At 44.7% G+C, this 22472-nt stretch overlaps 1 protein-coding gene across 1 annotated transcript in view; it reads left to right on the top strand.

Moving 5' to 3' along the window:
- The window catches only part of ptprt (protein tyrosine phosphatase receptor type T), a 1095010-nt gene that overhangs the window by 778258 nt on the left and 294280 nt on the right, over positions 1 to 22472 (top strand). The window contains exons 13-14 of the mRNA XM_068048566.1: positions 11065 to 11101; positions 11954 to 12001. Coding sequence (XP_067904667.1) covers positions 11065 to 11101; positions 11954 to 12001 — 85 coding nt within the window. The remainder of the gene's footprint in view (positions 1 to 11064; positions 11102 to 11953; positions 12002 to 22472) is intronic.

The raw sequence follows: 22472 nt of genomic DNA, 5'->3' as shown, positions 1-22472 counted from the left end.
AACCTGGTGAGAATTTGAGTTGTGAGGAGGATGCAAAGAAGGATCAAGGGGATTTGGTTGGGCTGAGTGAGTGGGCAAGATCATGGCAAATGGAATATAATGTGGAAAAGTGTGAGGTTATCCACTTTGGTAGGAGGAACGGAGGTGCTGAGTATTTCTTAAATGGTGAAAGATTGGAAAGTGTTGATGTCCAAAGAGACCTAGATATCCTTGTTCATAAGTCACTGAAAGCTAGCATGCAGGTGCAGCAAGCAATTAGGAAGGCAAACAGTATGTTAGCCTTTATCGCAAGAGGATTTGAGTGCAGGAGGAAAGAAGTCTTGCTTCAATTGTATAGAGCATTGGTGAGGCCACACCTGGAATTTTGTTTGCAGTTCTGGTCCCTTTTCCTGAGGAAGGATATACTTGCCAAAGAAAAATTGCAGTGGAGGTTCACCAGACTGATTCCTGGGATGGTTGGATTGTACTATGAGGAGAGATTGAGGAGACTGGGCCTGTATTCTCTGGAGTTCAGAAGAATGATAGGCAATCTCATAGAAACTTACAAAATTCTTAAAGGGATTGACAGGGTAGATGCAGAAAGGATGTTTCCCCTGGCTGAGGGCAAGCCATTTAGGACTGACATGAGGAGGAACTTCTTCACTCAGAGGGTGGTGAATCTTTGAAATTCTCTACCCCACAGCGTGGTGGAAGCTCAGTCACTTCAAGACAGAGATCGATAGATTTCTAGTTGCTAATGACATCAAGGGATATGGGGATAGTGCAGGAATATGGTGTTGAGGTAGGCAATCAGCCATGCTCTAGAATGGTGGAGCAAACTTGAAGGGCTGAATAGCCTAATCCTGCTCTTATGTTCCTACTACTGAAGTATACTCTCATTTATACAATAGATTTTTGAAGCATCATGAAGTACCGCCTGCCATCAATGAAAATTTATCTATGATTTTCCATCTATTGAAATCAATACATGCTGTTCATCGGTGAGGTACCTTGATGTAGGTGAGCTGCCTTGATGTGGATGAGGTACCTTGATGTGGGTGGAGGCGTCTTCATGTGAATGAGTATTCTGAAAATGCACCCTTATAAATGGTTTCTTGAGGTCAGAATCACAATGTGACAGAAGGCTCCTTGGCAATGGAATGCCTTCACTCAGCAGCTGAAAACTGTTCTTCAGGCATCATCACTACACTTACACACCCATAAGGCATCACTTATACTGTACTACTTTTTCTTTTTCTAAACCACTAAAACCCTTCAAAGTGTTTTTTTCTGGCTAGGTATGTTCCATGATGTTAATGCTGAGTGCGGTGATGAGGCATGTTGCTGAAAGCACTCAGCTTGCACCTTGTGTAAAAAGAAGAAAAGAGGACATGATAGTTAGTGCACATAATTAGGCATGTTATTGCTGCATAGATAGTACATTTCATGAAACAACATAGGAATTTCTTTATATCTGCTAAACACATTTGAAAGAGGAGGCCACTCAGATTTCCCTTAGCTTACTCAGCTAGGAAAAAAAACCTTACAATCCCACCATCAAATCACATGTGTGTTCATTTAAAAGCAGTCCTGACCAAATGAAGTTCCAACTTGGTTCCATGTACAGATATTTGGCCTATTCATTTCAATTGAGAAACCTATTCCTCTTATTGTATAAAAATAGACAATGCCAGAAGTGCAAAACAAGGAAAGTCAGTACCTGAAAGGGAAAGATGGGATAACAAGAACTGGTATGTTTACGACCTCAGCAGTGAATGTTACCTTTAAAGCAAGTGATATGAACTTCCCAGTGATCGATTAAAGAATCACACAAGATTGCACATTTTAAGACTTTTACTATAACAACTAAACTAAAAATCAACATTAACTAAACAGTACTTAAAAGGTAGCTAATACACTAAATTACAGAGAAAGGTATTTCCCATTAATTTATTAACATACTCAAAAATCCCACACCACATTGATACGTTATACAGTGTTCTCATCAAGAATGGTATCCTTGCAGTTAAAAGTCCCAAATTCCTCCCAGTTGCAATGGGTTAGATCTCCCAGTGAAAAGAGGATTCTCAAAGCCAACTTTGCTCCCTTCTTCAGAATACATTCAACTGGACTTTCTTTAATAAAGCAATGTCTAGTGACCCCGTTGGTCTTTTCTCCTCCATTAACATCGAACCTTCGAAACAGGTTTAAATCTTAACAGCCTTTTTCTGTATCAGTGATTTGAGAGCAGCTGTTTCCCCAGAAACAGTCCACTAGTCTCTCTTTCTCCCTCTCTTTAGGCTGCACAGCGGACTGCTGGTCTTCGTTTCTTCCTTTCAGCCCCCGGACCTAGCAAAGCCTCTTGAATTTATCCAGATCAAAAGTCAATAGTCATTTGCCTTTGACAATTCTGAGAGACCATGGCCAGAATTTTACGCCCTTGAGGGAGCAGGCAGGAGGCAGTGGGGGCTTAAAATTGAGTGGGAGGTGGAGGGGTGCCATTCCCATTGCCTTCCTGCCCCAACTGCAGTTTTACAAGTGGAGGCGGAGGTGACAAACAGCGCGGCCACACCAGGCCAATTAACGCCCTTAAGTAGGCAATTGATTGCCACTTAAGGGCCTCCTCCCACCACCGTTGGTATATTACCAGCAGCAGACAGGTACTTTGCCAGCTGAGGAGGTCGCTCAGTAAATTCTGGCGGCCTCCTTGCAGGCTAGGGGTGGGGGGGCCCTCTTGATCTGGCACCCTGCGTCCCACGGAGGGCTCCTCCACCACCTCCCACCCTCCCTACCATTGCACAAGCCGCCCCCACTGGAGCACCTCTTCCCTCGCTGGGGCCCAACTGATTACCCCCCGTGAGGCCCATGCATTTACCTCAATTCCTGTGCCTCCTCAATTGCTGCTCCTCTCACTGGGTGCAGTGCCACAGTGGCCATTACTCCCAATGGCGCTACTGAGCTGAAGAGCTGCCCGCCCTCTGATTAGCCAGCAACTCTTGGAGGTGGGACCTCCTGCCTCAGAGGGATGGAAGTCCTGCCGGAAGCCAATCAAGGGCCTGGGCCACATAAAATTACGGCGTGCCTTCCAGGCCCAGCAGAGGTGGGCTTGCCTCCAACCTTTTAGACGGTGGATGGGGCCTCCACCCCAACGGAAAATACCAGCCCATAAGTTTGATCATGACAAAGCCACAGAACCTTTCTTTGTTTCCAGGTGTTAAAAATTACAACTCAAATCTGTATTTTAGAGTCCCTGGCTCCCTGTTTACAATCTGTTAGTCTGGAAGATCGAAACCCATTGTCCTTTAGTTATTATAACTTTGCACCTTTCTTTCAGCAGAGTCTTTAATCCGGATTCCTTGTTCTCATGGTGACCAAGACCTCTGGCTTGTTTCTGCACAGAGTTTTGAATGAGGTCACAGGTTTCCACCAAATGTCCATTTTACACTGCATTAACTATCAGAATTTTTAAAACATAACGATACTACAAAGTCCAGTGTTCATAACAGTATTCATATAGCATCTTTAAAGTACTGAAGCATCCCAAGGTGTTACAGAGGAATATCAACTCAAATAAAAGCAAAGTACTGCAGATGCTGGAAATCTGAAATAAAAACAAGAAATGCTGGAAATACTCAGCAGGTCTGGCAGCATCTGTGGAGAGAGAAGCAGAGCTAACATTTCAGGTCAGTGACCCTTCATCAGAACTGGCAAAGGTTAGAAATGTAATAGGTTTTAAGGAAATAAAGTGGGAGTGGGGCAAGAGATAAACAAAAGTAAAGGTGTTGATAGGACAGGGTCACAGAGAATAACTGACTAGAAAGAAGGTCATGGAGCAAAGGCTAACGGTGTGTTAATGGTGTGTTGAAAGACAAAGCATTAGTGCAGAGAGGGTGTTAATGGACAGAAAAATGAACAGCCCTGGCCCAAAGCACAAGCATGAAAAAAACAGTGGGCAGGCACATGGTAAGAAAATTGAATGATGAAACAAAGTAAAATAAAATAAAGAGAAAAGAAAAAAAATAACTGAAAATAAAAAGGGGCGGCCCATCGTGCTCTGAAATGATTGAACTCAGTATTCAGTCCAGCAGGCTGTAGCGTGCCTAATCGGCAAGTGAGATGCTAATCCTCGAGCTTGCGTTGATGTTCACTGGAACACTGCAGCAAGCCCAGGACAGATATGTGGGCATGAGAGCAGGGGGGTGTGTTGAAATGGCAAGTTGCCAAAAGCTCGGGGTCATGCTTTCGGACAGAGCGGAGGTGTTTCGCAAAGCGGTCACCCAATCTGCCTTTGGTCTCCCCAATGTAGAGGAGACCACATTGTGAGCAGCGAATACAGTATACTAAATTTAAAGAAGTACAAGTAAATCACTGCTTCACCTGAAAGGAATGTTTGGGGCCTTGGATAGTGAGGAGAGAGGAGGTAAAAGTGCAGGTGTTACACCTCCTGTGAATGCACGGGAAGGTGCCGTGGGAAGGGAACGAGGTGTCGGGGGTAATGGAGGAGTGGACCAGGTGTCACGGAGGGAATGATCTCTTTGGAATGCTGACAGGGGAGGGGAGGGAAGATGTGTTGGGTAGTGGCAACATGCTGGACATGCGGAAATGGCAGAGGATGATCCATTGGATGTGGAGGCTGGTGGGGTGGAAAGTGAGGAAAAGGGGAACCCTGTCATGGTTCTGGGAGGGAGGGGAAGGGGTGAGGGTAGAGGTGTGGGAAATGGGGCGGACATGGTTGAGGGCCCTCTCAACCACAGTGGGGTGGAATCCTCGGTTGAGGAAAAAGGAAGAGATAGCAGAAGCGCTGTGTATCAACCTAAATATTTTTTCTCTTTAAAATGCTATCTGACCGTATGTACATTTTTGACGGGCTCAGCTTTTATTTTGGAACTTTAGCTACCAGCTGTCTGCTTTCACCTGAGAAATGGACACCCAAGCAGCAATCCTGCCAAAACATATGGAAACATATCGAAATTCGAGGTCCCATGCCAGTTGGAAGATCACAATTGTAATTTTCATGGAGAAATGGGCGGAACATGCAAAGTGCACGTTAGTCCCATATTTTCATGGCATTGAGAAGATGAACCAGTGGTGCTCAAAGGGAGCATTGGAGCCTGCTCAGAAAAGGAAAGGTCTCTTTTAAAAGATTTTTGTGGGGCCAGGAAGAGCATTCATGCTCCTTTTAGGCCCACAAAAATCTTCCAGCCCTTTGCTGACTGGTTGTCAGGGATCTGCTGACTAATGTCTGGGTCTATGCAGAAACCAGATGATTTTCCATGGAATCAAACTGGCTCGCTGTAGCAGAGTACCTGTTTGACACCTGTAGATCACCACTAAAATCTAAATCCTGAAAATGGTGCAGGTAGGTTTGTTGATTGTAGCTGCTACAAACACAGCACTGATATTGGGCCCATGGGCCCAATCTTTCTTTTTTTTAAACAGGGTATTGCTAAATACCAAATCCACGCTGCCTTCATTCATGAATGGTTGCAAATATTATTTATCTTACAAAGCAGTTAAGACTGTACATGCTTTGATTTTCGTACATGTGGCATTGCATCCAAAAATCAAGCTGGCAAAGCATTGAATTAAAAACTGGTTAAAATGGAAGTCATGAGCTTGTTGAGAAAGCTGGCAGTTACATTAGTAGTACAGATGCTTACAGATATTTTGGTGACCCCTTGCCCCAGTGCTGCAAAACAACTATAACAAAGAGGAAATGTAACAATATAGTTGAAGCAGCTTTCAAAGTTTACACAATGCCTTCCCCATTATCTTTGAAAATTGTCACTGTTGAATTAAGTTGCTTTGTGTGACTGAAATCTGGTTTTTAACATCTGCTAAGTATTTGTGCATTTGCAGAACTGAATCCATCATTTAGCCTTCAACTCAATGCTAAAGCTTGTAATATTAAATATAAGTACATCCTACATTACAACAAAATAGGATTTTCAGCCTGTAAAATTAAATTATAGTTAGCATTGCCACATATTCAAAAAATACAAGATAGGTACATCTCTCGAACAATGTGTTATATTAAATTACATCATGCAACAAAGAAGAATAAGATCTTTTGTACAAAGCTTAACAATTTTCAAATCCTATTGGCTTTGGAAAAGCATGGGATAATCAAGGTGTCAGGCTGCCAATGTATAATTTTAATCATTTAACTTGGACAGTGCAGTTGTAAAATAGCCAAGAAGGCGTGACAATGATGCATTTGTAGCAATAATTAAACAATTAGTGACTTACCTTATTACTGTTGATAGTAAAGTACAATGTGTAAGAGTCACCTTGACAGCTTATAATTACATATTCATTTGAGTAGCTTTCAACTGAGCAGGATGGATGTATATAGATTCTTAGAAAAAACAGATGATGGTGTGAGTCTTGAGAATTAATTGATTTCCCCTTTTCCTCTTCTTTCATTTCCTTTCTTTGTACAAGTTTTCTTTCTCCAGCAAATGATCATAAAATTAGTGAATAATTATAAATTATACTCGTTATTTCCTCAAAATTTGACAATTTATATCAACACTTTGCATGCAATTAAATAAAGGCAGTAAGTTGCAGAAACTTCAATTCAGTTCAATTTGCATGAACACATTATTTAAAGTCAGCAGTTCAGGCACAATTATTTTGGAATAGAAGCATTTGAAATTTTCACAAAAGCAAAATATTGCAGGCACTGGAAATCTGAGATAAAAGCAGAAAGTGCAGGAAATACTCAGCAGGTCAGGCAGCATCTATGGAGAGTGAAACAGGCTGATGATCTTTCATTTGAACTGGAAAATGTTAAGAGATGTAACAGGATATAAGCAAGTACAAAGTTAGGGAAAAAGGGGGAACAAGGGAGGGGGAGGTTGGAGGTGTAGAGAAAGAACAAAAGGGAAGGACTGTGAAAGGGTGGAAGGCAGCAGTGATGAAATTACGAAAGGGATAATGGTGAATTGCAAAATGAGTAATGGGACAAGTAAAGAAACAAAAGATGCATCTAGAGGGGCTGTAAATGGCAACGGCAGAACTATTATCAACATCTGAAATTATTGAACACAATGTTGAGTTCAGAAGGCTGTGAGGTGCCTAATTGAAAGAGAAGGTGCTGTTCCTCAAAATTCCATTGAGTTTCATTGGAATACTGTAGGAGGCTGAGGATGGAAAGGTCAGAGTTAGAGTGAGACAGAGATTTAAAATGGTAAATGACCAGAAGCTCAGGGTCAGGCTTGTGGACTGAGTGAAGGTACTCAGCCAAGTGATGAACCAATCTGTGTTTAATCACCACAGTGTAGAGGACACCTGGATGGTGGGAAGAAAAGAGGTGAAAGGGCAGGTGTTGCATCCTGTGCTTGCACAGGAAGGTGCCATGGGAAGAGCAGTGGGTAATTGAAGAGTGGCTCAGTCTGTCAAGGAGGGAACGGTTCCTTCTGAATGCTGAACAGGGATGGAACAATGTGTTTGGTGGCAGCATCATGCTGGATGTGGTGGATTCTGGGAGGGAGGGGAAGTACTGAGAGCGGAAATGCACTGTCAAGGGCCTGGTCAACCACAGGGAGAGGAATCCTCAGCTCTCAGCTGAGGAAAAAGGAAGACATGGAATTTTTTATAAGGGAATTTCCCTGTAGTTTGGTGAGTGGTTACCCTACTGAGTGATGCAAAGGATAACTTAAATGATGAATGGTTCTATTTACTATCCATCATTTGACACCATGCAGTTCCAATCAAAGACTGAAGGGTAGAAATTAGTCTGGGCTCGAACAGGTAGGCTCCACAGGCAGCTTTCTCTTCCCCAACATTGAAGTTTGGGCTGCTTGCCTTGCTAGCAACAGCCCTTGGGTAAGTTCCAGGAGGGATAGTGAAGTGGGCAATGGGGCACAGTGCATGATCGCTTGGAATGTAGAATTGATGCAAGCACTTCTGCTCCTTGTAGCTCCACAGAACGTTTTTAATAAACTATCTTCTGATGGCAGCCCAGGGAAAACTGAAGACTTCTGAGGCTGTCACGCTTATTGGTGACTTATTTTGTAAATGAGTCCTTCAATGGATGGTAGGCTCCTAATTAACATATCGAAGAGGTCTTACCCTTGTTTTAGGTGTCTGTTGACTACTGGGTAGGGCAACTTGGAAATCGTACCTAGTATCTTCCTATATTGATGTCATGATTGGTACCTTGATCAACTGATTGGGGATGTTTGCCTCTCTGTGGTGTCCACATATTATGTTACCTAAACTGCAATATACCACATCTCTGTTAGCACATGGATATGTTTGCTCCTAAATAAGCAACATCTGCTGTTCACTAAAAATTCAAAAACCAAAGGAATTCAATATAAATTTAACATGTTTGCTCAGGGCATTAGATTGGCAATAGCTTTCACTTTTGATATTACAATTGCAATTCAAACTAGTTTGTTGGAATGAAAATCTCTCGTCACCTTTCAGCATCCTAATGTGCATGAATTTGGACATTTTTAATTCAGTTCCTAGTGTAACCTGGATATAAATGGGCACAAATTAAACTACATTGTCAGTTTCACTCAAAGATGGCACAAAGATGACTGGTGTGGGAAATCAAGAAAAATATGTTACACTCAAATGCTTTCCAGAGATTGTGGCTGAAGCATATTGAGGAACTAGGTCCGGAGGGACACGATGTTCAAATCTCTGGACAAGGGCGGGAAAAATGTACCCAACGTGGCCCTCATCCTGATGACCACCTTCGTGTGCGGCTGCATCAAGCTGTGTGTAGACCTCCAGTACGCAAACTCCAAGTGTCACTACGTGCTGAGGTTCTATCTGTCCCCGGTGTTGCGAAGGATGGGCTTAGCCACATTGCCGCGGAACGCTCCATGCAGTTGGGCCGTGCCGTACCACCTATCCTTCGTGGAGCAGTTTCTGCGGGAAAACACCTTTGACCACCGGTCCATCAGGCAGTGGTCTGCACGGAATGTCCTCAAGGCCCTACGGGAAAAGGAGACGGTGGATCCTGTTGGATGGTTCCCCGAGCAGACCGTCAAAGTCATTTGGCGGAATGCCTCATCACCAGAACTTTCAAACAAGCACCAAGACGTAGCTTGGCTGGTGGTGAGAAGGGCCCTCCCCGTCAGATCCTTCATGCACACCCGAAGTCTCGCCCCCTCCGCACAGTGCCCCCGCGTTGGCTGTGGTGGGGAAGAGACGGTCGCCCACCTCCTCCTGGAATGTGTCTTTGCAAAGCAGGTGTGGAAAGAGATGCAGTGGTTTTTGTCGAGGTTCATCCCAAGCAGCTCTGTAACACAGGAGTCTGTGCTCTACGGGCTGTTCCCAGGGACGCACACCGAGACAAACATCAACTGCTGCTGGAGGACTATCAATTCGGTGAAAGACGCCCTTTGGTCTGCCCGAAACTTGCTGGTCTTCCAGCGAAAAGAGTTGTCCACCACCGAATGTTGCAGACTGGCACATTCCAAGGTCCAGGACTACGTGCTGAGGGACGCACTAAAGCTTGGAGCAGCCGCAGCAAAGGCTCAATGGGGAAAGACCACAGTGTAAGGTTCCCCCACCAAGCTGAACTGAGGGGCTGGATCCATGGGAAACCCCTCGAACCGTATCGTTGATATTTTCATTTGCTGTAAATGTGAAACTGTAATTGGCATGACAATAGTGAAATGGAAGGGTTGTGAAGAAACTCATGATAGTATAGAAGGCAACTGATCTCCCTTGCAATGTTTGTATTTTTTGGTGCTGTTTGAAACTGTTTGGCAATGTAATTTTTGCAGATTTTTATGAATAAAGTATATTTTGGAAATAAAAAAAAATATTTTGAGGGACTAGGGACTTTTGTAACACAAAACCTCACCTAAAATTGCTCGATGCTAACAATGGGGGTAAAAGAAGTACTTAAAGTATCAGCAGCATTTTTAACTGAGAAACCTAGATACAAGGCCAATGGCCATTTTAGAGGGAACTACCAAGTACGTATAAAGAGTGCGTATAAAGTTAAATCAAAAAGTCATTAGGTAATGTCGTGCTTGTCACTTAAGGGTAGTGTTTCCACTTAGGCTGCAATTGATAATTGGGGCGCAAATTGCACTAGTTTTATGAATTCAATATTTTGCTCCTTTCTGCTCAAACTCATTTACATATTGTCAAGTGTAAAACCTTCTATGAACCAGTGCAATCGGGCAACGTTTTAGAATGTAATGGTTTCTATTCTGCATTTAAATCATTGGTTGATATATTTAAGTGGTAACCTGAGGTTTTTTAAAGAACTGAAAATGGGTTAATCACCAAGAATAAGCATTTTAATAAGTGTGTCTAGTCCACCACCTGTAAGTAACCTGATTTTAAGAAACTGAAAATCACCTTAGAAAACTATGCTCAGCCATTTACTAGTTTCACTGGTGTGCAGTAGTCTGTTATTTTTGTAAATTTTGTACTTTTCAACATTTAAAAGCTTTGACAAGGTGCCTCTTAGTGCCCTTGCGCCTAAAAAAAAACATTTTATTTTAGGAGCCTCCTCAAAGGCCCAAAAGTGGAAACTTGCCAAGGTGTTTAATTTGATTGGGAGCATGGCCAGTTTTATGGGCAGGGCCAGCTTCCAGCACAGTGTCTTTTAAACTAACATAAAAGATTGTCCTTGAAATTCTTTGTTTTTTGCACTAATTTTGTCTATTTTGGGTGAATTGCACTAAAAATAAACAAAGCAACCCAGCGGAAACTCCAAGCCTTGAATTCTTCACCTTAATTAACAAAAGTCACCCAAAAAATTCTAAGAATGTGGCTGTTATGGGACGATAATATTTCCACGAAAATACACTGGAGGTAACCTGATTGTGCAGTCATTAATGAGGTATTTCCAAATGAAGAAGGGTAAGAAAATCAAAGGCTGAGTCATCACATACTATTCCATACACCTCTGTATGGTCAAACCAAGAACTGTCAGAGATCCATGAGTAGATCATGTACTTGCCTACTCCCAGATTAATATAGAGTGATCTATCAGTGTAGTCTACAAAATTGCAAGTAATATTGGTTCAATCAGTTAAATTAAATAAATCAAGCTGTTTGTGTTCGTATCACAATGACACATACTTTTCTCGTTACTCATAGGAGACCAAAATCAGCTGTTTAAGACTGGCAACAAAAGGTATGAGAATTTTTTTCTTTTTTCCCCTTTGCATTGTTCAAGCCCAATAACCAACATCACACATCACATGAAAAGGTCCTTCTACCATGCTTGAAGGACATCCGGAGAGAGAAACTCTCAATCAGTGGTTGCTAAAATGGCATGATTGTATCCTGCATGAGTTTATTTTGTGATTACATTGCCTGTTATCTTCAACATTTATGAATGTTATAGATATATATTCTATATAAACTATTTATTTTACATTGAATTGCTGCAGTGTTACATTATATACTCATTGTACTGCCTTTTCTTTGCATGATTTAGCATCTTTAATTGAAGTTGTCTGGAAAGCCTGCATCCAGATGTCTACTATTTATTTCCAAACATTTAGCCCTATTTACTTTGTAGGTTTCATTATTATACTAGTTGCATTAAATTAAGTGAAATGCAAACAGAAACCTATTCAATAATGTTCAGATACCATTTCTTTGCTCAGGCCATTTTTACATGCTATCTTTTCCACTGCACAGATTATTGAAATATTGTCTGTTTTGTGAATGTCACTTGTCTCTCTTTAGACATGGAACACTGTATTGGCACTTTATTAAGCAAACTGAAGGCAAAGTAACAGCATTTGCATTAAAGCCAACTATCATAATTTATTCTTTTGAAATTAAAATTGGAGGCTGAGGTATCATTAAAATTTTAATCTGAAGTAATTATTCATTTCTCTTGGGGTTTCCAGTTTTATTTTATAGAATGGAGGCTGTGAGATATTATCAAAGGATATTTTTCTTGGTAGACTTGCTTCTTTCTTTTTTTTCTTATGCATGCTGACCTGGAACTTTCCCTTTGTCTTAACGGTAATAGGTAGGATACAGATAACTACACCGTACATACTTGTCATCCCAAGTGCAGGTGATTATCTATTCTCAAGTCAGAAATGTTAATTCCTCTCCACCCTATGCAAACTGTTGTTTTAAAATGCTATCTGCAAAGTAATTCATGTTCTTATAGATTTAGCAAATGTTTTGTGTTAAAGGAAGTAATTTGACCTACAAATGATGGCTGTACCAATAGCTCAGTGGATAAATGCATTGCATATTATGGTTATGAGTTACAAAGATCAAGGAGATGCCAAGTTCAATCCCTGCACAGTGCTGAATTATCTAATTGGTTAAAAATAAGATACAATTGGCCCTCAAGTTGTGAAAGGGGAATGCCTGGCCAAGGAACCTTACTAGAAAGTGGATATTGTGTGAGGGCAGGATTTAGCTTCACTGTGCCATCTGCAGATTGATGAATAAAGGTAACTTGGCTAAGATACCAGCATCTATGGATTTGTACTCTACTGGAGTCACTAGCTAATGCAGAAAATAAGTAAAATTTGACTGATAAACATAGTTTTGTTTGAGTAAATGATGACATCCATTTGTCGGCCTTCTGAAATCTAATGATGGATAGACTTTTTAAATTACAGAGGCAAAGCTTCATGCATGTTGGGATTCCGGTATGGGCGTCAGCTTCCCCAGCATGCTTTACTATCCATTAATTTTAATGGCAATCATAATATGTGCTTTCATTTCATAAAGCTCTGGAACAGCAGCAGGAAATCATAAAATATATGCATTAAGTTCAGAGCATTTTTAGAAAAACAGCTAATTATATTGTTTATGTGTGGGTGATACGAATGGCTCTTGACATTTAAATGTGTGTCCTATTGGAAAAATAAATTCATGCAAACCAAGTGTTTATTCAGACACCAGGCAGTCACTGAAATACCTCACCTCAAAAGGTGGTGATGTATTCGAGATTAGAATATTTGTGGGCTGGATTTTACCAGAAGATAGGTTGTCCTGCTGCCAGGACCGAAAATGCGTCCTGAATCCGTGCGGGCAGACAGCGGGAACCCAGGGCGATTTCACCAGTGAGAGCCAATTAAGCGGCCGCTGCCGGGATTACCATCCAATTAAATATGGCAGCCTGTCTCTCAGAGCTGCCGACCCAATCAGAGAGCTGGCAGCTTGGCAATGCCACCTATAGAGGTGGCCACTGCTGAGACTGCAGGGAGAAGGAGAGGCACCCTCTATGTTAAGGGTAAGGATTTTTCTTAATGTGTTGGGACCAGGCAGGCAGACCCCTGCGATTGGAGGAGTGAACCCTCCAATGGCAGCGTCAAGGCCGCAGGAGTGGCTATTGCCGCCGGAAAAACCCTCCATGGGCCATGGAGTGCCCAGAAAGAAAGGCCCACCCCCAGGAACCCACTGGGTGGCCACCATGGTTTAGCTGGTGGTCTCCCTATACAGCAGGGGCCTGCCCTGACAGTGATAAAATGTCGGCAGGGGTGGAAGGTGGCAATTAATTGGCCACTTAATTGAATTAATTTGTAGTCAGCCTCCGGTCAGTGGGCGGCTGTGCCCCTGCCATTCGTACTTCTGGGAATATCACGTATCAGCGGGAAGGGGTCGGGCTTCCCTCCCGATGCCTTCCGCCACCATTTACCAGCCCTCTTGCCTCCCAGCCCGTTTCCAGAGAGCTGGTGTAATTCCAGCCTTTGTTGCCATTTTATCCAAAGGAGCTGCCAGGCCACCTCTATGAAGTATTTAATATCTTCCAAAATTAATTATCTGCTCCCTCCTGAATCTTGGGGCCTTTACTAGATCCGGTAAGTGCCTGAACATTTCCTCAGATCCCAAAACATACCTGTTTAACTCAATTCATGGCCTAAGCAAAATACAAGCTTTGGACTGGAGAAGGTATATAGTGGGGTTCCCCAGGAGTCGGTATTGGGACCCTTGCTTTTCTTAATATATATTAATGACCAAGGGCTGAATTTTACCCTGGACGGATGGGAGCTGTGAACCTGCCTCCTCCTGGCCTGGGGATCCAGACTGCATTTTACAAACCCCAGGCCTTTAATTGGTCTGAGGCGGGACTTCCACCTCATTGAGGCAGTAAGTCCCACATAATGGAGCTACTGGCCAATCAGCACGCTGGCAGTTCTTAGCCCCAGCAGTGCCACCGGGATCAGTGACCATTGCTGGGATTGCAACCCAGTTTCAAGAAGACGAGGGAGGACAACCCCGGGAAAAGATAAGTGTTTGGGGCCACGCCGAGGGTAATCGGTCGTGCCCCAGCGAGGCAAGGGTGGTTGATTGGGGAGGACGGGGGCGTGTTGGGTGTTGGGGGTGCTTGGGGCATCGGGGGAGGCCCTCCATCGGGCACAGGGTGCCTGATCATGAGGGCAATTCCCCCCCCACCCAGGCCATCAGAAAGCTGTGTAAAATGGCGGAGGAGGTGGGAGCAGGTCGGGAGCCTAAAATTCCGGCCCTGGACTTAGGGATACAGAGCACATTTTCAAAATTTGCAGATGACACAAAATTTGGAAGTATTGTGAACTGTGAGGAGGATAGTGATAAACTTCAAGAGGCATAGACAGGCTGGTGGAATGGGCAGACAAGTTCAGATGAAATTTAATGCAGAAAAATGTGAAGTGATTCATTTTGGTAGGAGGAACGAGGAAAGGCAATGTAAATTAAATAAATTAAAAGGTACAATTCTAAAGGGGGTGCAGGAGCAGAGGAACCTGGGGTGCTGTGCCGTGGCAGTGGTCTGCCTAAGGGTAGGTCCTCTGCTCTTTTTCTCCACATAGGAGAGATGAGCATGACTAGGGAAGAAAGTATATGAGGTGGTGCACAAATCATTGAAGGTTACAGGGCAGATTGAGAAAGTGGTTAATAAAGCATATGGGACCCTGGGCTTTATAAATAAGTGCATAAAGTACAAAAACAAGGAAGTTATGATAAACCTGTATAAAACACTGGTTCGGCCTCAATTGGAGTATTGAGTCCAGTTCTGGGCGTCACACTTTAAGGAAGAATGTGAAGGCTTTAGCAAGAGTCTAGATAAGATTCACGAGAATGAGGGATGAGGAACTTCAGTTTCCTGGATAGTTTGGAGAAGCTGGGTCTATTCTGTTTGGAGAAGAGGAGATTTGATCGAGGTATTCAAAACAATGAGGGGACTGGAAACTGTTCCCATTGGCTGAAGGGTCCAGAACCAGAGGACACCAATTTAAGCTGATTGATAAATGAAGCAACAGCGACATGACGAAAAACCTTTTTTCACAGAGAGTGGTTAGGATCTGGAATGCACTGCCTGAAATTGTGGTGGAGGCAGATTCAATCGAGGCCTTCAAAAGAGAACTGGATAATTATCTGAAGAGAAAAAATTTGCAGGGCTACAGGGAAAAGGCAGGGGAGTGAGACGAGCTGAGTTGTCTTGCAGAGAGCAGGCATGGACACGATGGGTTGAATGGCCTCCTTCTGTGCTGTCACCATTCTATGATTCTATGATCTCAGGACTCTACTGCAATCTTTAAACAGTCTCCTTTCTTATGGTGCTGCAGCGGGTGTCCACACTTCCCTGCTCTGGCAGTGGTGGAATCTCTCTTGGCGCCAGTTATCCCACCTGGAACCCAGCTTAGTGAAACAGCCTACATCAAGAAACATGTGTTTATTCACATGTACTACATATTCAATTTTCTTCTTGGGTTCAGTGGTAAAATTGTAGTTAGCCTGTTGCTTGAAGTTTGTTTTTTCTAACAATGAAAGTCCATGAAATTTGGCCAAAAGGCACTGATTTAGATATCACAAACTCAATTCGCAGGAAGCTCTGGTTTCTGACTCATAGAATAATTAATTGGCTAATGTCTGGTACAAAACTAGGAAACAAAAGTAAACATTGAAAATAACATGAAGAAATGGCACTTAGAAAATATGGTAAACAAACAAAAACCATACACCTAAAAATTAAATAACATGAGTTATAATTATATATATATTTCGAGGCCTCAAAATTTCAAAGACTGGAGAGACTGAGAAGCTTCATTTTCACCTGGAGGGCCAAGAATTTGAGGTAGATTCAACCCTTTGTTTTGGGCAAATTGTAGTGGGTGGCCCCTAAGTGGATTTTCCTCTTGCCTGAATTTGGGAAATTGCCAATGTCATTCCATTATTTAAGAAGGGTCTAAGAAAGGTGGGAGAGTGAGACTCTGAAATTATTTGCCTATTAGTCTTTTGATCAGGAAGTTACTAGAATCTGTTATAAGGATGGAGTGACTGAGCACTTGGGCAAACATGAATTGATCAGAGAGAGGCACCATGGATTTGTGAAGGATAGGTTATGTCTAACTGGTTGAATTTTTTGAGGAGGTTACTAACATGGTAGATAAGGCACTGTCTATGGGTATTATTATTATGGACTTCCAGAAGGCATTTGATAAGTTTCCATGAAAGAAACTGTTTGCAAAGTGAAAGTGCATGGAATTGGAGGCAAGCTATTGACATGGATGTTAATTGTACATCAATTGTGTTTAATTATATGCAGGTGGAGGGCATTATTTGGGGTTTTACTTGAGCACATATAAAGAGCCACTTACAGAAACTGTGGGCTGGATTTTGTTCCCAATCTGACATCATGTTCTGTGGTGCTGGCGCTGGGGGTGGGGTTGGGAGGGGAGGGGACTGGGGCAGGAAGATCAGAGCAGCAGCGGCCGCCACAGAACCTGATGCCGGGATTGTTGGGTCTGATCTTCCTGGCGGCGGGGAAGCTCAGTGATGGTCCCTCCGCCACTCTGCGAAGGGACCCAACATCGCATATTTAAATAAAATATTTACATTAATTAAAATATAAAATGTAGCATTCTTATTTTCAGTTCCCGCTCCTCAGTGTGATGAGCGGCATTCGCGCGCCTTCACTTTCCAGTCCAGGGAAAGCTGACGCCACCGAGGTGGGGTATGAGGGAACTCTGCACTTTGTGCATAGGGAAGGAGGGGAAGGGGTGAACTCTGCACTTTGTGCATGGGGAAGGAGAGGAAGGGGTGAACTCTGCACTTTGTGTATAGGGAAGGAGGGGTATGAGGGAACTCTGCACTTTGTGCATTGGGAAGGGGAGAAGGGGTGAACTCTGCACTTTGTGCCTAGGGAAGGGGGAGAAGGGGTGAAGTCTGCACTTTGTGTATCGGGAAGGGGGGAAGGGATGAACTCTGCACTTTGTGCATCGGGAAGGGGGGAAGAGGTGAACTCTGCACTTTGTGCATTGGGAAGGGGGGAAGGGGTGAACTCTGCACTTTGTGCATTGGGAAGGGGAGAAGGGGTAAACTCTGCACTTTGTGTATTGGGAAGGGGGGAAGGGGTGAACTCTGCACTTTGTGCATAGGGAAGGGGGGAAGGGGTAAACTCTGCACTTGTGCATTGGGAAGGGGGGAAGGGGTGAACTCTGCACTTTGTGCATTGGGAAGGGGAGAAGGGGTGAACTCTGCTCTTTGTGCATCGGGAAGGGGTGAACTCAGCACTTTGTGCACAGGGAAGGGGGGAAGGGGTGAACTCTGCACTTTGTGCACAGGGAAGGGGGGAAGGGGTGAACTCTGCACTTTGTGTATAGGGAAGGGGAGAAGGGGTGAACTCTGCACTTTGTGCATTGGGAAGGGGAGAAGGGGTGAACTCTGCACTTTGTGCATTGGGAAGGGGAGAAGGGGTGAACTCTGCACTTTGTGCATTGGGAAGGGGAGAAGGGGTGAACTCTGCACTTTGTGCATTGGGAAGGGGAGAAGGGATGAACTCTGCACTTTGTGTATAGGGAAGGGGGGAAGGGATGAACTCTGCACTTTGTGCATTGGGAAGGGGAGAAGGGGTGAACTCTGCACTTTGTGTATAGGGAAGGGGAAAAGGGGTGGACTCTGCTCTTTGTGCATAGGGAAGGGGTGAAGGGGTGAACTCTGCACTTTGTGCATTGGGAAGGGGAGAAGGGGTGAACTCTGCACTTTGTGCATTGGGAAGGGGAGAAGGGGTGAACTCTGCGCTTTGTGCATTGGGAAGGGGAGAAGGGATGAACTCTGCACTTTGTGTATAGGGAAGGGGGGAAGGGATGAACTCTGCACTTTGTGCATTGGGAAGGGGAGAAGGGGTGAACTCTGCACTTTGTGTATAGGGAAGGGGAGAAGGGGTGGACTCTGCTCTTTGTGCATAGGGAAGGGGCGAAGGGGTTAACTCTGCACTTTGTGCATTGGGAAGGGGAGAAGGGGTGGACTCTGCACTTTGTGCATTGGGAAGGGGAGAAGGGGTGAACTCTGCACTTTGTGTATAGGGAAGGGGAGAAGGGGTGAACTCTGCACTTTGTGCATAGGGACGGGGAGAAGGGGTGGACTCTGCACTTTGTGCATAGGGAAGGGGCGAAGGGGTGAACTCTGCACTTTGTGCATTGGGAAGGGGAGAAGGGGTGGACTCTGCATTTGTGCATTGGGAAGGGGAGAAGTGGTGAACTCTGCACTTTGTGCATAGGGAAGGGTGGGGGAAGGGGCGAACTCTGCACTTTGTGCATTGGGAAGGTGGGAAGGGGTGAACTCTGCACCTTGTACATAGGGAAGTGAGGGGAAGGGGCGAACTCTGCACTTTGTGCATTGGGAAGGGGGAAGGGGTGAGCTCTGCTCTTTGTGTATAGGGAAGGGATGAGCTCTGCACTTTATGTTTAGGGAAGGGGGGAAGGGATGAACTCAGCACTTTGTGCATCGGGAAGTGGGGGAAGGGGTGAACTCTGCACTTTGTGCATAGGGAAGTGGGGGAAGGGGTAAACTCTGCACTTTGTGCATAGGGAAGGGGGAGAAGGGGCGAACTCTGCACTTTGTGCATAGGGAAGGGGGGGAAGGGGCGAACTCTGCACTTTGTGCATTGGGAAGGGGGAAGGGGTGAACTCTGCTCTTTGTGTATAGGGAAGGGATGAGCTCTGCACTTTATGTATAGGGAAGGGGGGAAGGGGTGAACTCTGCACTTTGTGCATCGGGAAGTGGGGGAAGGGGCGAACTCTGCACTTTGTGCATTGGGAAGGGGGAAGGGGTGAGCTCTGCTCTTTGTGTATAGGGAAGGGATGAGCTCTGCACTTTATGTATAGGGAAGGGGGGAAGGGATGAACTCTGCACTTTGTGCATAGGGAAGTGGGGGAAGGGGTGAACTCTGCACTTTGTGCACAGGGAAGTGGGGGAAGGGGTGAACTCTGCACTTTGTGCATAGGGAAGGGAGGGGAAGGGGGGAACTCTGCACTTTGTGCATAGGGAAGGTGGGGAAGGGGCGAACTCTGCACTTTGTGCATTGGGAAGGGGGAAGGGGGAAGGGGTGAGCTGTGCTCTTTGTGTATAGGGAAGGGATGAGCTCTGCACTTTGTGCATAGGGAAGTGGGGGAAGGGGTGAACTCTGCACTTTGTGCATTGGGAAGGGGGAAGGGGTGAACTCTGCACTTTGTGTATAGGGAAGGGATGAGCTCTGCACTTTATGTATAGGGAAGGGGGGAAGGGATGAACTCTGCACTTTGTGCATCGGGAAGTGGGGGAAGGGGTGAACTCTGCACTTTGTGCATTGGGAAGGGGGAAGGGGTGAACTCTGCACTTTGTGTATAGGGAAGGGATGAGCTGTGCACTTTATGTATAGGGAAGGGGGGAAGGGATGAACTCTGCACTTTGTGCATCGGGAAGTGGGGGAAGGGGTGAACTCTGCACTTTGTGCATAGGGAAGTGGGGGAAGGGGTGAACTCTGCACTTTGTTGAACTGTCTGCAGGGCAGACAGCCTTTTAAAAATGGTTCCAGCACCTGCTTCTGCACTGGTGAAGCTGTGAATGGGGCATTGCCAATGCCGCCTGCCACGTGATTGGGGTGTTGCAGCCGCCATGAATATGTAAAGTGGCCGCTTGTCGCAAAACCGTGGTGGCATGGCAGCATGAGTCATGTGGGGGTCAGTGGCCATTTTCCACACTCGCCACCAGGACTATAAAATCCATCCCTGTATGTGATGGAGTTAGGAGGTATATGCTTGTAATGTTTCACTCTGTAAATAAATATAAGACTGAGTAATGATTGGCCTCAGTATCATCTTTCACCAACTGGCTTTATAGAATATAACAATGGGTAGGAAATTGGTTCGGAGATAGGATAGGGATAATGGGTCTTCTTTGGTATTCTGCCTTTTGACAGGTTCTTGCTCCATTCTTACATCTGCTTGTCTTATGACCTTTTTCTTTAGATACTGCTATCTAATTGGCAGGATGTGACTAGTGGTGTCCCCCAGGGATCTGTAGTGGGGCCTCAGCTCTTGACCTATGTTTGTTAATGACTTTGATGAAGGAATAGAGAGCTACATATCCAGTTTTTCTATGCTATGATTGTCTGATTAGACCACCTTTGCTGTCTTGCATTCAGTTCTGGACACTGCATCTCAGGAAGGATGTAATTAGTCTTGGAGGTATTGCAGTACAGAAGGGGCTAAAAGGGTGACATTATGAGGACAGATTGAATAGATTATGCTTGTAATCACTTGAGTATAGAATACTAATGAGTGACTGAATTGAGCACCGGAATTTTACCCCTTTTCCCACCCCCCCCAAGAGCGGGATGGTGGCAGGATGAGGGGGCGGTGCGTAAAATGGAGAGGGAGGCTCAGGGGTGCCCTTCCCAACATGCTCCCTTCTCCGCCGCCATTTTATGCAGGGCAGCGGCAGCGATAAACGGCCCGCCCACCCCAGGCCAATCAAAGCCCTTAAGTGGCCAGTTAACAGACACTTGAGGGCCTCCACCCGCCTTCACGGGGATTTTACCCTTGGTTGGCAGCGGGCCAGGCCCGAGAAAAGCCACCTGTTAAAAGTAGGTGGCTTTCTGACGGCCTGGATGGAGGGTCCTCCTGATCAGGCACATTGTGCCCGATGGAAGGCTGCCCCTGATGCCCCAACCATCCCCAACGCCCAACACTGCCCCATCCCACTAATCGACCACACTTGCATCGCCAGGGCCTAACCGATTGCCCCCAGCGAGGCCCCAAAAGCTTCCCGGTTCTCTGGGGCTCCCCGACATCTTTCATCTTCAGCTGGGTTGCAGTCCCAGCAGTGGCCACCGCTCCCAGTGGTGCTGCTAGGACAGAGAGCTGCCAACCCACTTATTGGCCAGCAGCTCCGTTAGGCGGGACTTCCTGCCTCAATGAGGTGGAAGTCCTGCCTCAGACCAATTAAGGGCCTGGGAACCGCAAAATGCAGTCCGGATCCCCAGGCCAAGCAGAGGCGGGATTGCCACCAACTTTTCAGTCGGTGGACGACTCCCATTGGCCAAGGGTAAAATTCCAGCCAAGGTGTTTAAAATCATTAAAGTATTTTATGGAGTCGATAGAAACTATTTCCTCTGTTTGGGGTCCAGAACAAGGAGGCATAAGCTTGAAATTAAAGGGTGATGTCAGGAAACTCTCCTGCACACACAGGGTTATGGAAATCTGGCACTTTCTCCCCGCAAAAGGTATTGAGGCTAGCTCAATTGAAAATTCCAAACATGAGATTGATAGATTTTTGTTAATTAAGAAGGGCTATGGAATTAAGGTGGGTAAATTGAGTTGAGATACAGATTAGCCATGATCTAATTGAATGACAGACCAGTTTTGAGGTTTAATTGTCTACTCCGTGTTCCTGTCTTGCTATTATTAGGTTCATTCCTTCTAACCAGAGCATTAGTTTGCCTTCTTTCATTGACCAAGAGACTGCTGCCACTCGGCTGATATTAATATGGGTCATCTTGTAGCTGATGTGCATATTGCTACTTAACATGACTATTTAACCCAAAATTGGCAAATCAGGGACCTTTATTAATATCACAAAGGTACTATTTATTTTAGTCAAATAACACAGATAGAAAATTGGCAGCCTGTTTTACATCACACCCAATTTTATTTTCCTTTTTCATTGATAACTGCCAATTTGCCACTGATAGTAACCCGTTTTGCCCTCATTGTGTCATGGGTGCCTTCAAGAAAGGTTTGAAGGCCATTGAAGGGCTTCATTTTTTTATTCGTTAATGGGATTTGAGCATCGCTGGCTAGGCCAGCATTTATTGTCCATCCCTAATTGCCCTTGAGAAAGTGGTGGTGAGCTGCCTTCTTCAACAACTGCAGTCCATGTGGTGTAAGAACACCCACAGTGCCATCTGGGATGGAGTTCCAGATTTTTGATCCAGCAAGGGAAGCTTGCAGGTGATGGTGTTCCCATGCGTCTGCTACCCATGTCCTTCTAGGTGTTCGAGGTCGCAGGTTTGGAAGGCGCTGTCAAAGGAGGTTTGGCTTAGAAGAGATTCATGAAGATTAGGGCCTTTAGTTATGAGGACAAGCGAAAGAAACTGGGACACTTTTTATTGCAGCAAATAAGATCAAGAAAAATTTTGATAGAGATGTTCAGGTTTATGAGAGGCTATGATAAGGTAAATCAAAAAAAAGAAATTCCACAGGTCAAAGCATTAGTAATTAACAAGTTTAAGTTTATCATCAAAGCACTGAAGGGAGAGCTTGAGATTTATTTTTATGTAGAGAATT

This window comes from Heterodontus francisci, chromosome 16 (assembly GCF_036365525.1).
Source record: "Heterodontus francisci isolate sHetFra1 chromosome 16, sHetFra1.hap1, whole genome shotgun sequence".
In the NCBI taxonomy this organism is placed as follows: Eukaryota; Metazoa; Chordata; class Chondrichthyes; order Heterodontiformes; family Heterodontidae; genus Heterodontus; species Heterodontus francisci.
Note: the sequence above shows the minus strand (reverse complement) of the source record. Positions and strands in the feature narration are given on the sequence as shown.